General features: G+C 42.0%; 1 protein-coding gene across 6 annotated transcripts in view; it reads right to left on the bottom strand.

Moving 5' to 3' along the window:
• Positions 1 to 16,018, bottom strand: part of RARB (retinoic acid receptor beta) — a 728,677-nt gene that overhangs the window by 147,069 nt on the left and 565,590 nt on the right. For all 6 annotated transcript variants that reach the window (XM_080674944.1, XM_080674948.1, XM_080674945.1 and 3 more), the window contains one exon: positions 7,610 to 7,751. In XM_080674944.1, the coding sequence (XP_080531070.1) occupies positions 7,610 to 7,751 (142 nt within the window). The remainder of the gene's footprint in view (positions 1 to 7,609; positions 7,752 to 16,018) is intronic.

Below are 16,018 nucleotides of genomic sequence, written 5' to 3'. Positions count from 1 at the left end.
TGATCACAGTGAATCTTAGAAACGCAGTCACAGGCTGGGATGTAACTAGGGAACAAATGAAGAAATAAACTAAAATTAGAAAGACATTAAGTGCCCTGATGATGATTTTTATGTAATTTCCCAAGTACACAGGGCAACCTACAATATGAATTTCCTCATTATTAAGCCAGTAAAATCCAGCCGGAGAACCAATGCGCACATCGATATAATTTGTGCACCCAACAAAAGTGATTTTAACTGAGGTTAAGTGCCTTTAATCCAAAAGGTTTGTTTTAATGTAAGTTTAACACTGAAGGGGAAGTGAGAAAAGCACAGAACAACAGAAACCTCCCGTGGAAGTATCTCAGCATCCGTACTGAGCACATTCATCCCATCCAATCGACCCGTGGGGACGTTCCCGTCTAAAGTATAAATCGGAATTTAGAGACTTTATAAAAAGCAGTTTTTAAGCTCAATACGCCCCAAATGAGAAGATGTCAATGAGTGCTTAGGGACTCTTAAATTCAGAGATTATTCAATTGCTCTATTCTACAAATACACTTATGAAACTGTCACAGGGAAAAACGCTGGGAAATAAACACTACACAGCGTTCTCACACAAAATCAAAGACAGGCTTTGCCCACCTCTCAAAGGCACGGGCCACACACGTAAGTTCAGAGAGCAATCTGAAGAGGTTCCTTTGTGAATGAATGGCCGGTGGTTTTCAGAAAGAAAAGAAATCGACTGGGGGTGGCAGCCATAATACCTTGCCTAGTATCTCTGTTACAGACATGGGGTTGGGGGGGCCCCATCGGAAAGGCAGAGGACCATGGGAACTGGTCACATGCTGGAAGCAGGCAGGGTCCTTCATCATAGCACACAAGTCTTGAGTCTGGCCTAATTCTTATCTTCCATTTGTTCTGTTGGCTTCCTGACCCCAAAGTCTATCCCAGTGGTCGGCAAACCGTGGCTCGCGAGTTTGCCTACCACTGACCTAGACTCTCGATTCCAATAATTACAGGCTGTTGTTGTTCCTTGTGATTAAGCCCCTATCCCAGTGGTCGGCAAATGCATTAGCCAACAGAGCGGCAAACCTGTTGTCTATCCCATCCCTGGATCCCCTCCTTTTGTCAATGAGCCACTTGATAGCCAAGGTTTAACAAAAGTGTGTGAGCCTCAAACCCTACCATTTGTCCACTGTCAACTGTCCATCTGTAAAAAAACAAAACACACACACACACCATTGATTTCAGAGAGGAAGGGAGAGGGAGAGAGACAGAAACATCAATGATGGCACAGATTCACGAATTGGCTGCCTTCTGCGTGCCCCACCCTGGGGATCGAGCCCACATCCCAGGCATGTGCCCCGACCGGGAACTGAACCGTGACCTCCTGGTTCATAGGTCAACACTCAATCAACTGAGCCACTCCGGCCGGGCACCTGTCCACCTTAACTGTGTTTTGCCACCCACAGTTATACAAGAAGCCTGCTCCATGCAACCGTTTTCAATAGCAAACACACTGGAGGATCTAATGTCTTCTAGGGGAGGGAACTGGCAAGAGGAGGCAGATTGTAGAAACACTGTTGTCTAAACAGGATTAAAAGCATCGACTCTCACATCATGCCTGGGCTTTTAGTCAAACCTGATGTTCCTCTTCTCCTGGTAGAAAACACAAACCCAAAGAAGTTGAATTACTTGTTCTGGACCCGGATCAAAGAAGCAATGGCTGAGGGCTGAACAGATACACACCCAGAATTATTGTGTGTCTGACAGCTTTTCAGAAAGTAAAGCCAGAGAGATGCTGGATTTGGTTGTCTTTTCAAACGGCCACCTTTAACCACCTGACCAATCTCACATCACTGAGCAAAGCATCGTGCTAACTGGGACTACAGCATGAGAAACACTTGAGGCTTGCCTTTTAGGCGTTTATAATCAAGCCAGGGAGCCTCCCTGGTGTGTGAAGAATCACATTGTAATAAAGTTTGCAGTTCATGGAGGTGTGTTCATTGCACTACAGGGACATGGGGAAGAATGAATAACTCTGCCTAGAGTGTGGGGTCCAATGGAAGCTTCAAAGAGGAAGTGACATTTCAGCAGGCTCCTGGGGCTCAGCTGAAGGAGGAGGAGGTGGAAGCCCAATGCCAGGGAATAGCGTCTGCAAAAATATAGGCCTGGATCATGTGCCAGTGCCTGGGAGACAGCACTGAGCTTGACCTCACCCAAACCACATGGGGCGGGAGTATGGGAGCCACACTAAAAGTATGAGGCCTGTGAGTCAGCATGGTCCCGGGGGGCTGGGAACTGGGCTGTCTATTGGTAGGAGATGAGTGGATGAGAGTGGGAACTGGAGATGAGGTCACAGAGTAGCCATAAGTGGCATACCTGGCCATTAGATGCAAAAGTAGGCAAACTATAGCCTTTGGGCTAAACCCAGGCCTTCACCTGCTTTTGTAAATAAAGTTTTATTGGAATACAACCACACCACTTTGTGATATATTTCCTGTGTCTGCTTTTGTGTTACATCAGAGTTGAGTGATTGAGAGAGGTCATAGGGCTTACAAAGCCAAACGTATTTTCTATGAGGCCCTTTAAAAAAACACTTGCTGATCCCTGGCTTAAAGGTGCATTAGCATTTCTGTAACTCACTCAAATGCCTCTGTTGGACTTACGACACTCCTACAGTCTCTAAGCGACATCGTCCTAAACCTTTCTCTTCCCCTTCCCCATCATGGGCAATGAGCTGTTTATCTGCATCATAAGCTTGTCCAGACATCTCGTTCACACTCTCAAATTCTGTCATTCATCTATTGTTTCTTTTTTATTTCTCATCTTTATTTTAGGGCTGAGCCTCAGACTTGCCTGTGCTGACATCGGTCTAAGCCTCCCACCTCGCCAGCAGAAGCTCATCACTCACCGCTGAGTCATTCTGCTTCCTTTGCCTCCTTCCCAAGTTCTTCATAAATTTTTGTACCACTTTTAGAATGCTGCTGAAAATCGATTTTTTTTTTCACTTGCTGTTACCGCTTTCAAATTCCATGCTCTGACAAATAGCTGCTCCTCTGGAAAAAGGCTCCCCTAGCCTTACAAACCCCTTGGAAAATATAGGGTATACCAACCAGCATTCACAGAAGAATTAAAAAATATTCATGCTGTTCTGATGGGCCACACGAAAGGATTTCTTTTACTAATAAAATCCCCCTATACATTTAAAACCAAATTTGATCTATAAAAGTTAAATTTACACATAATTCTCCAGGGGAAATATCTCTAAGATAGAGCAAGGAGTGTGATTATTGTTATATTAACCCCTTGAATAAAGTGGCGTTGCAAAGACAACTCAGAATTTTAAAAGCGGATTTTTATAGCATGCAGTGTGTATTACTACCTTGGTCCAAATCCCCTAACTGTGTTACCTTGAGTAAGTTAATTAACCTCTCTGTGCCTCAGCCTCCTCAACTGCCAAGAAAAAAGGAGGAAGGAAGAGAAGGATTTTAGCTAACCTATCTCATAGGTTGTTGTGAGGGTCAAATGGGATAAAGTATTTAAAGAGGTTAAGCCAGTGCCTGGCATGCAGGAAACACCTTATGTTAGCGATTACTATACTATGATTCTTAGGTTTCTTTCTTTCGGTCCACCTTCCCTTCCCTTTTTCTCTCTCACTGCCACCAGCATAAAGAATAAGAATATACTGGGAACAGCACAGTGTGACCATCCTAAGTTTGCTTCCTGGCTCTCTGACTTCCCACTGAGGAACACTTCCTCCCCCATTCCCCGCCTATGTGGTTTGGGTGAGGTCAAACTCAATCCTGTCTCCCAAGGACTGGCACATGATCCAGACCTAATCAATCACAGTAGTCTGCCCTCCCCCACAAGCAATGTGCTCCTGGAGGGGCACATGACCTAAGTTAGGCCAATCACAATTGGTCCCTGGACACAGGTGGAGTCTCTCTGGTTGCTGGGTAGACTACAGGCCTGGAGCTGTTGGTAGCTGCTCTTTATTGGCCCTGGGGAAAAACTTCCCGGAAATGAAACCAACAGCAAAAACCAGCTGTGACCAATGAAGAGGAACCATGCCCTGAAAGGAACAAGAGCCCTTGGATCCAGCTGTGTTACTCTGAACCATTCAGTTGCATGTGCGGATTTTTATTTTTATTTTTATTTTTTTAGCTTATGCCAGTTTGAGCTGGGTTTTCTGTTACTTGCATCCAAAGAGTTCTGACACATATGAACAAAGTGACCTGACCTATGGCTAGAATTGAATACAAATCTTTCTAATCTTGGTATTGCAAAGAAAGCTTGGCAAGGAGAGGTGGCAAGCGTGAACAGCAATCTTGGTCTGTCCTTAGCCAGTTGGGGATTGCCGTTTCATCTTGCTGGGTCCTAGTGTACTTGTATGTCAAATGAGAGAGGTGAGTGAAAATCAATCTCTGAGATCCCTTTTCAGTTCTAACATTCCATGAGTCTCTATTATTCTTGGGTTCCTTTCAGTTACGTATGTTGTGGTATAAATGGTTACCAATTCTCATATTGTCCTGCTTCCTTCAGTTTCAACTTAAAATATATTCTATTAGCGCCTCCATGCCTATATTCCAAGTGTTTATTTCTTTCCCTTCAATTTCCTTCTACAGAAAATATATTTATGTTTGTGTACTTGGGCATAATGACCCCATTTTCTTCCCATTTCTATATTTTTAAATCTAATTAAGGTGATATGTTCCTTGAATGTTGAAACTAGAGTTTTCCTGTGGGTGTAAACATTATTTTTTTTTAATTGCTAACCAAGTTGCCAGCTTTTACAGAGCAGCAGGATATGGGTTTTAAGTAATGTAAGCAGGAAACGGGTCTCCAGCCCACACAAAATAAATGCAAAAGTACTGATTTTCCTTGAGTCCACATCTGGCTTACTCATTTATAATTCCAGCCTGCACTGAAATTCTCCCACAGACCTACAGTGCGACATCCGTGTCTACAGAATGTCAGACCAAAAATGGAGCATTAGGTGATCATCCTGTGAGCCCCACTCGCACCTATAAATAATCTGGCTATTTCAGATAATAGCATACTCTCTCTTCAATGATAGGATGTGGGACCTGAGCTAAGTGAATATTAGCTTCATATCTTCACATTCACTGATTTTAAGTAATTCAATAGCTCTAAAGTTTGGAGGGAGCAAAAGGACCCGGCTGAATGTGGTCAACTAACCCATCATCTAGAGACAGAACTGTCCAGAGGAAAAAGACTCTCCCAAACCGGATGATACATGCAGGAAGCTTTCCTGTCTGATGACCTAGTTAATTCTTGTTCATCAGGACCCTAAGTATAAACAAGTCTCCTACCTCAATTGCCTTAATGGCTATTTCTTGGCAAATAGAACAAAATGATCTGGAGGCAGCGGTTTCAGGGTTGGTTGGTTTAGCAATTCAGTGATGCCATTCAGGGCGTGACTTCTGTCTCTCTTTCTACTCTCCCATCCACAGTGCCTGCTTTGTCCTAGAGTGGACTTCCCTAGGGGGCGGAGGACAGCTACTTGTGGCTACTTGTTTCCTTATTCATGTGCATTGGAAGGGATGGTCCTCCTTCTGCCCCAATAGTCTAAGCATGAGTCTTTTTGTTTTTGTAATTTTGATAAAATTTCAAATTTGCCGAAAAGTTGAAAGAAAAGTATAAAGAATTCCTGTATATCCTTCTTCCAGACTCACAATTCTAAATATTTTGTCACATTTTCTTTCTCTTTTTCTCTTGCTACACACACACACACACACACACACACACACACACACACACACTCCTTGAACCATGGAGCGTGAGTTGCAGACACTGAGAACAAGAACACTCTCTTATATAATCACAGTCCAATGATCAAAGTCAGGAAACTTAAAATTGATACAATGCTATATTCTAATTTATAGTCCATATTCAGATTTCACTAATTGGCATAAAAATGTCCTCTAGAGCTATTTGACTTCTGATCCCTGATCCAATTTGGATTATGCATTGCATTTAGTTGTCACGTCTCCTTTGGTTTGGGACAGTTCCTCAGTCTTGCATAATCTTGGCACTTTTTAAGGGGTCTGGCTATTTTTTGTAATTGAGCTATTTGCTGTCTTATTATTGAGTTTTTATATGTTCTACTTTCAAGTCCTTTATCAGATATTTGGAAAGATTTTCTCCTAGTCTGTTGGCTTATCTTTTCATGAATTTCACAGTATCCTCTGGAGAGTGGACATTTTTAATTTTGATGAAATTTAATTCATCATTTATTTCTTGCATGGATCATGAGCATGAATCTTGAATTCATTCTCATTGGATGGGACTAGGTGACATGTTCACACCATGAACCAGTGACTGGCTGGGACACAGAAAGTGTAAATAGGCTTGAGTCAACTGAGTTAGTCCCAACCCTGAAGTTTTCCCTGAAGTGTAGAAATTCAAGATGTAGAAAAGTGAATTAAATAAACCCTAGGTCACAGTTAGGATGCTGGGCAGGGTACCAAGAAACATCCCCAAGGAGCGGCTCCCCGCAGAGAGCCCGTCAGAGCCATGCTGCCTGGGACTTTCCCTCCCCAGTCAGCCTCCTCCTCCACAGCTGCATTTCCATGTTCCAAAATCCAAGAGCCTTTAACGCAAGTCTTCAAACCCCACTGTGGGATTGTGGCTAAGATGCCTGGCCTTTTGTCCCATGCTCTTAGGGGGCAGTGGTCATGTCTCAGGCATCTTCAGAGTCCCCTCTCAGCACCTAGCCCAGTGCCCCATTCACAGTTCTGCCTTCGCCAAATCCCCCAGTGATGGGATGAATAAAACAACAGCAATCCCATTAAGTGCCTCACCAGCACACATCCCAACATCTTCCTTAGGCCTGCCTAAACCAAGCCATTTGCCTGTCAATTTCTTATTCCCTAGATTTGAAAGCACCAAAGAGAGAATGAAGGTATTTTGTACACTGCCTGTATCAAAGCACATCTATTACAAACCCCTATTAACTGATGTTTATGGACCACTAATTTTTAATCTACTAAAATGTTCTTTTTTTTTTTTTTTTTTTGCATTAATAAAGTACATAGTTGTTTGGCAGAGAGGGTGGCTGGGTGGCTGGGAGGAAAAAAATCAAATTTTTCCTAAATCAAGTTTGGACAAATGCCAACATGCCAAATGTCTCCCTTTCTTCTACAAGAAAAGTTTTACGCTTTCTTCCCTCTAAAAAATTAGGGCAAATGATCACTACTGTCAGTGTTCATGCCTCTTGTCTCACCTCATTCTCACCAATACAAGCCAAACTGAATTCCATTGTCAAGATGGGACAATGAAGTCTCCGAGTGGCTATGTGGTATGTCCAAGATACTCGTGGCTCTGAAACACAGATGAGTAACTGCTCTGGAATACAAATCTGCCATCCATGACACCCAACTCCTGTCTTTTCACCAACTGCCACTCAAGTTTTATCTGAAAAAAGCCCCACAGTTATTCTATTTTCATGCCATCTCTGTTTACACCTGCCCTTGGCAATATATCATTAGTGTCACATCTGAATTCCACACGCTGACGTCCCCCACAACTGGATTTTGGAAGTGGGGCAACTTATATTTATAGATAAGGCAAAGAGGGAAAAAATTTTTGAGACTCCACTTACATTCTTTGGACATTCCCACTTCAAAGCACTTCTGGAGTCGACAGTACTGGCATCGATTCCTGGTGACTTTATTAATAACACAGTTCTTATCTCGGTGACAAGTGTAAATCATGTTCTTCTGAATACTTCTGCGGAAAAACCCCTGCAGGCAAGCGAGAGAAAACTAAGTAAAACCACGGAGCTTTGCGAGAAATCAAAGCCAACCTTATCGATGCATTGATGGCTCGTTCTGAGTAATGAAGTGATGGCAGCAGAAACATTAACTTAGTTAAGCCTTAAAGTCCTTGTGAAATATTAATAATCAGTTCTCCTTTTTTTTTTTTTTTTTGCAAACCAGAGAGCCCCTTTTAATCAAAACTAGAGCTGATTGTTATTATCTTGCTAAAGGAAATTAATACCAAGCTGATTCATTTGGAAAACATAATGTAGAGTTGGGTTCTCTCCAAATAGGCTAACTTCATAAGTGGTTCCCTCGTCGGCCAATGATTTCAGAGAAGTCCACTGTCAAGAAACCCAATGTCAGAGCCACCATATTTACCAAAGAAATTATTTGATTAGTGACAGAATTAAGTCTTTTCAAAGAACTCTTCTCGGAGTCCTTTTACACATTTAACTCCTGTTAGAATATTTAAAATGTGATTTAATTTACAAAATGTTTAGGGAAAAAAATTATCCAGAAAACAAAACAGAAGAAGGACTGCCCATTTAATGGCCTATTCGAGCTGTCCTTCCCAATAGAATAGCTACTAATCACATGTGACTACTGACAACAAGCTTAGTGAAAATGAAATAAAATTAGAATTTCAATTCCTCCTTTTCACTGGCTACATTTCAAATGCTCAATAGCCACATATGGCCAGTGGCTACCACACTGCATAGCTCATAGATGCAATATTTTCTTAACAACAGAAAGTCCTGTCGGGTAGCGCTTACTATAGCACTGACTGACACACTTACCTAAGAGTCATCTAACGCTTTGGAGAATTGTAACTTTGCTTGACTTACTATTTACTATTGATTGGACCCAGACTGTGTAAAGATTATAGAAGACTGGAAAATTACAAATACTATTTGTCTAGGATAGGTACAAAGGATTTCTGCTTGGTTGAAATATAACCCCTCAAATTACTCTTTTATTTCCTTGTAGGACATTATGACTTTTATATCTAATTTTGCTATCTTAATCAAGCATTATTTTTTTCCTTTCATCTCATCCACCCATAAATCAATCCATCCATCCATCCATCCATCCATCCATCCATTCGTCCGTCCTACCTATCCACCTACCCAGATATTTTTCTCATAGCCTCCTTTAAACCAGCTAAGTCACCCTACTGGTTCCCTCATTAATGAGTTAAATAAGTCTTCAATGTGTGCTTACTGAATATTTGGAGTAGTTAATGTTTTTTAACTCTTGGAAGATTATATTTTGACAACAGAAGCGGTTTATCCTGATTTTTGTGAAATGCTGATGGGATAAAGCAGGCTGTTGGCTCCATGAACACAGGGGCCTGGCCTTCTGTGTCCTCCCCGTTTCTATCACACAGCTTTGCAGACAACAGATAATCTAGTGATGCTTGTTAAATACACGGATGAACGAACAGGGAGTGAAGGGTATACCTGCTGCCTTCTCTCTTCTATTGCCCAACAAAACCCTCTGTGTCGCGATGAGCATTAAAAACCGGGAGTTTTACACTCTCAATTGTGATGTGACTTTTACCTACATCAGAAACAATTCTATTGAATGTAAGAAACACACCATCTAAACGTGTTGAACAGCAAATAAGACCCGCCATCTGAGTTCAACTTTCCCTGTAGTACATTAACACTCCAGGAGCCAGAACTAAAAACATTCAAAGCTAAAGCACATTAGCGAAGAACGTGCATATAACACATTGTTTAGGATATTTACATGGGCACCCTAGGATTTTAATGTCTAAATAAACGTATTTTTACTGGCAAGCTTCAACTGTAAACGGCTGGAAATCTTATTTAAAGTTGCTGCTCCTGTCACATCCGAGACACATACATTTTCCAAGAAAACACAGGTTTATTTTTACACCCCTAGAGCTACAAATATGCTCAGAATCTACAATAACAGGTTGCAAAGACTGTGAAACCCTCACAGAATCTGTGCAGAGTGGTCATCTCCAAACACACCTTTTCCTGCAAAAAATATCCACAGGACACTTTTGGCTGCCAGATGTACACACTCACTTTACACAAACTTCACTGCCCTCCTGCAAAAACCATTGACACAAGAGAAGACCCGGTCTTTTCCGTATGTGTGAAGCAAGTGAGCTTTGGACAAAGCTGACCTCCATTTATTAAAAACTGAATGTTCTGGCCAAAACCGGTTTGGCTCAGTGGATAGAGCGTCGGCCTGTGGACTGAAAGGTCCCAGGTTCGATTCCGGTCAAGGGCACGTAACTTGGTTGCGGGCACATCCCCAGTGGGAGGTGTGCAGGAGGCAGCTGATCGATGTTTCTCTCTCATCGATGTTTCTAACTCTCTATCAATCTTCCTTCCTCTCTGTAAAAAAGCAATAAAATATATTAAAAAAAAACAACAAAAAAAAAACTGAATGTTCTGTTCAGCTGGTGTGGCTCCGTGGTTGAGCATCGACCTATGAACCAGGAGGTCCTGGGTTCAATTCCTGGTCAGGACACATGCCCGAGTTGTGGGCTTGATCCCCAGTGTGGGGCATGTAGGAGGCAGCAGATCCTGATTCTCTCTCATCATTGATGTTTCTATCGCTCTCTCCCTCTCCCTTCCTCTATGACATCAATAAAAATATATTTTTAAAAACACACACAAAAAAACTAAATGTTCAGTTCAGCACATTCTTAGGGAGTACCATGGAGGAGAGAGAGACAACCTCATGAGGCTCGGATGAAAGGTTGACAGACGAAGACAGAATTAAGGAACTTTATATGTCACTAATTATCCAGTCAGTGTGGTCCAGTAACAATGACGGCAGAAACTAAATAGGACTTCTTAGTTTTCCAAATCAGATTTTTGGCTGGATTTCAGGAGAAGGTCTAAGTTTCAGTAAATCATTTCCACCAAGTTAGAATACTTGCTGATGAAACTATATGCTGTGAGGTATTTTTATACACGGTTTGGGTAAACAGAATGCCCTCTGAGGCCAAAAAGTGGTTTCCGGTATATGAATTCTCCTTCTCCCTTGTAGATACTATGAACTGTTACACAAAACTGGCTTCTTCTCAGACCTCTGCTTTGAAGACCGAATGTGTATATGTGTGTGCACACATGTGTGTACATACATGCATGTGCATGGCAGTGGGGGTGGAGGCATAGCCCCATGTCACCTAAGTTTAATGTTTTTTTAGGTTGACTCTATATATTTAACATAATGTAAAATAGGAACTTTTAAATTCTAGCTAATTGGAAAACCAGTCCCCAACTGTCAATATTAGAAGGCACTCATAAATAAAAAGGAAGTCAAGCCAAACAATAATCAGATGTTATTTCACTCTCACTGGACACTGGATCTGCTGAGGGCTTGGAGCCCCAGCTGTGTCACTCCTTGCTGAAAAGGGAGCTGAGCAAGTTGTTAGAGACGGATCGGCACTGACCCGACACTTCCTCTTGGAAGAATTCAGAGAAAATGAACAAGTGTCCTACTATATAATTCCATGTGATTTAAAGACATGAATCCATCCCACTTAAAACTGGGAGCCTCATACTTTGGGGGAAAAAAACTGTAACCCCAAACTTGTCCAATGTAAAAATGGGCTTTAGCAGTCCTGCGTTCAAGTGTGATAGTTTTTGAAGCCAGTAGTTGAGTAGGGACACATCTGGAGGAGAAAGGATTGAAAAGCTAAGCATATAAGGAGGAAGGATTTGATGCCATTTTGAGAAGCAGCCCAAGGGGACAGAGGAGGAGGAGGCAGAAGAGGAAGTGCCCTGGAGGGGAAGTCAAGGTGGTGGGTTGCAGCCTCTTCGTTATCACTGCACGGCTTGGGGCGAAGCTGTCATCTCCTAAGTGAGGGCCTGGGTGGCTTATTTCTAAGATCCTTTCCAGCTATACATTTCTGGGATTCTAATGTGTAATCACACCAGAGAGGGATGAGTTGGGATGGCTTCAGAGTTGAGAATGAGGGAGTTTCTGTGGACAAAGAAAATGGCCAAGGAGGAGGTGGTGTTGGGAGACGAAGGAAGGAGAGGCACTCCACCTGTGTGGGCAGAATGGCAATTTCTTGTGACTAACCGTGGGCTTAAGAGACACCCATATGAGGGCTTTCCTATAGCTTTCACCTTTATCTGGGAACTGCGTCTTCACGACACCCCTGTGAGGGGCCTCAGGCAGATACACTGGCTGGATTGAAGCTGGAACACTTCAACCACTGGCCCATAAGCCCATGGCTGTACGTTTTCAGGTGGTTTTCTGACACCAAGTCTAGGGTTGCTGACACCACAATTTCACTCTCGCACTTTCCTGGGACATCTTTTTCCGAGTAAATCCAGAAAACTTCTAGCAGGTCTTCAAAATGTATGTCACCTCTGTTCATTAATCACAACTCTTGTTAATTAATCATGACTTTCTACAGTGTATAAACAATCCTAAGTCAGAAGGAAAGATAGTCTCTTTTAAAACTAAATATTCTCCGATACCCCCAAATCTAAAATTCATAATTTTCTTGATGAACTCGCCTCAAATCCCAAATCTATGGAGACCATGGAGAAACTAAAAGTGGCTTATGTCACTTCCTTTTATTCTGATATATTAAGTCAGGCCACCGTCCCACTGTTAATACTATCAAATTATTGCTCTAATTCTTGTAATTTTTCCCCCCATTCATTCATGGAGCCTGTTTCACTTTCTAGTTTTCAAGTATTATTACACATCACATTTTCCACCCTCTCCCACAGAGGGTAATTTTTATCAGTTTAGATACTGGCCTGGTGGTTAAGAATTAGGCTTTAGTTTGGGCATATGTGTACTTAAACTCTGACTCTGTCACTTACTACCTATGTGATGTTGAGTGAGTTACACTAAAGCCTCAGTTTTTCTCATCTGTAAAAGGAGGATAATAAAAATGCCTACCTCATGGGATTACAGAATGTACCCAATTAGGGAACACATGAGAAGTGTTAGCATAATGCCCCACACTTAGCAAGTGCCCATGAATAGTATCTACGGTTATTGATAAAAATCTCTTTTTTCAAAGCTTTCTTCTGAATAATTTTCAATATACGTTATGTTTTTAAAATAAAGATTCCCAAATAGGATGGAACACTTTTCTGACTCTCTGAACAATACAGAATCTTGTGAGTTGACAGCTTTATGATTCCAAAAGCCATCTCGATCTCTATTTGCTCATTCATATACTGATTCACTCTTTCAATGCCAACTACCTGGAGTGGAGGCGGGGGACTCTCCTAGGCCTGTTAAGATGTACAGTTGACTCTTTGAACTGCATGGGTCCACGTATACACAGATTTTTTTCAAAATTATGTACAGTACTATATTCATATTTTCTCTCCCGTACAATATTCTTAATGTTTTCTTTTATCTAGCTTATTTTATTGTAAGAATACAGTATATATAATACATATAACATGAAAACATGTGTTACTGGATTGTTTATGTTAACAGTAGGCTATTAGAAGTAAAGTTTTGGAGGAGTCAAAAGTTATACCCAAATGTTCCACAGCATGGGTGGGTTGGTGCCCCAACCCCCATTTGTTCAAGGATCAACTGTATAAAGCACAGTTTTGCCCTCTCTCAACCTAGGAGTGATAAGTGAACACAATGTCGCCGATGCCACCAAGCAGTGTGATAAGAACTTTACTAGAAGCAGAAAGTGAAAAAGTGCCTAGGATAGTGCCTGATGCATAGTAGGTACACAAAAAATATTTACTGAGTAAAGGCCATAGGAATCCAAAGGACTTAGTGGGGAATTGGCACTTGATCCCAGCTTTAAAGAAGGGGTAGGATTTGAATGGCAGGCTTTTACTTTTATGGATGAGCAGCAGAGGTCAGGGGTTAAAAAGCACAGGAAAGGGCCAGTGGTCCAGGTTGGCAGAGATGTGAATGATGGGGATGGAGAGATAGAGAGACAGAGAGGGGGGATGAAGGGAGAAAGGGAGGGAGGGGGAGAGAGAGACAGACACAGAGTCTAAGACACAGCTCGAAGACTGGATTGATATTCGGACTGGGTAAGATCATGAAGACCACACAAGACATTTAATGGAGAGGCATTTACACTTCCATGCAGGAGAAAGCTGGGATCAGAATTGTATTCTGCCAGGCTGTGAATCCCCGATTTCACCATGCTATTATTTTACACATAAGGAAGTAGATAGCGAGCTCTGGGTATCAATACCACACCTGAAACCCTGAGCCTGCCCTCAGATCTGGGCATAAATGCAGCCCAAGAATCCTTGATTTCTGAAGTAACATCGCAATCTGCTGACTCATGCTGACTTATCAAGTTGCTTGTGAGAATTCCCACTGTGGTGTTTTGAATGGAAGTTGCTTTTTCGTGTCAGAACCATTGATATCAGGTTTTACATGTGCAGGATGCGTCATGATCGTCTGAAAAAGTAAAAACTACTTTCTTTTTTCTTTTACAAAAAAGGCAACTTGGCACTATATTAGTCATAAGAAAGCATTGGATCAGGAGAAATCCACCCCCCAAAAAATAGTGTGGGAAGCACATCTGTTTGCCTTGGACTTTTGCAGAGTTAATTTCTATTCCATGCAAAGTTCAAAAGGGTAATTTCTTCTTCCAGAGCAAAAGAAGAGAAAGAAAGTAGGGAAATCATTGTTTCATCTTGGTCATTAAAAGAAAAAGATGTCAATCCCATCTCACTCAAAAAGTAACCAGGTGGCCACCCCAAGTAGCCTTCACCCCGGCCACAGGGCTGGAGCGCAGTGAGGTGTGACCCCAGGCCTGCACCACGCTGCGTGTGATTGCCATTTCCAACCAGAAGCAAAGATGCTGCCAGTAGGAGGTGAGTATGGAATAATCCCATCACGGCTACTTTGGGAAACACGGTTTTCAGACCAGGAAACACGTTGCCTTAAACAAACAAAAAACACCCTCCGGAGTGAGTGGAAGTCTATGCGTGACAATGTCTACAAAGTTATTAATAGCAAGATTTGGGAGGGAGAAAGAGAAAAGTAAAGACCTTTTCACCCCATTGAAAGACAATGGGTGAGAGGGAGGGAGAAAGTAGAAAAACAGCCTACTATTCTGATGACAAACCTAGAGTTTCCTCCTAAGCCGGGAGGGTTGGCATGAATGTACCGCAAAGGATGCTGAGCAAGTCCAGTTAGGGAGGGGGCCACACTCTGAGCTACAAAAAGGAAAACAAGGTAAGATTCATACTCCAAACAAGAAAGTTGAATTCTCCCCTGGGATAGAGGCTTAGGGTTCTTTAAAAAAAAAAAAAAACCACAAAAAATAAACATCAAAATCCCCACCAGGACAAGGTCCCACTGTTAAGAATTTAATAAAGATGAATGAGTGACAATAGTAAAGATTGAGTGCTCTCCTGTTTAACAGCTGTGGCTTCTATAAGGCCCTTTATTCTATAGCGCCTGTTGCCTGCTAACCTGGAAAATGTCTCTTCCGTCCTTTCCCTTTGAACCTGACCGTGTGTTTTATGCCCAACTACGTCCTTTCAACTTCCTGGGACTAGAAGTTTCCTTAGCACGCTCACTCTTGCCTAGGTTAGAAAAGCAAGCCTTTATTTTGGGAGATGCCTGGACAGATGGCTCTAAAGAAGGCAATGACTACGGATTTAGCAAAAACATCTCTCCGTGGGAACTTATCTTTCTGGAAGAGTGTGATCACAGTATTTTCCTGCACTTTGGCAGGTGAACCCCTGAGAGCTCAACCTCTGCTAGACCCAGAGGCCAATGCTCTCAGTCCTTTTAATCCCCAATTAATTAAAACTCCCTGGGAATAGCAATGAAAAGGCAGCCCATGGGCTTAACTGAGAACCTGAACTCACAACATGAGAGATCAAGGTCTAAACTTCCAGAGGTTAGATGTCCCAGGAAGGGCAGTGAGCCAATGCTTTGGGGTAACAATGCTCTTTACTTTAGAGGAACACGATCCAGGGAAGAAATGCAACTAGGGAATATAAACTGAAAACCAACAGTAAAACCAATTCATCAATTCGATAAAATATCTTCTAATTTAGGTTAAAAATGTCTCTTTTTAATATTTCCAAAACATGGCATAGTTTGCAATAATAATGTATTACAGTGACAGGTTATCATATAGTTCTGATTATAATAACTCCTAATTGGGAGGCAGCTAATTCATCAGGTTATTTATGGCCAGTAATCTCAAAACACAATTTTGGGATAGAGAGTTTCCTAAGGCAAGAAAACTATCAGTAAACATGATTAGTAAGGAGGACCTCATG

This window comes from Plecotus auritus (assembly GCF_963455305.1).
Source record: "Plecotus auritus genome assembly, chromosome: 6".
In the NCBI taxonomy this organism is placed as follows: Eukaryota; Metazoa; Chordata; class Mammalia; order Chiroptera; family Vespertilionidae; genus Plecotus; species Plecotus auritus.
The sequence above is the reverse complement of the archived record's forward strand: the minus strand, read 5'-3'. Positions and strand labels throughout refer to the sequence as shown.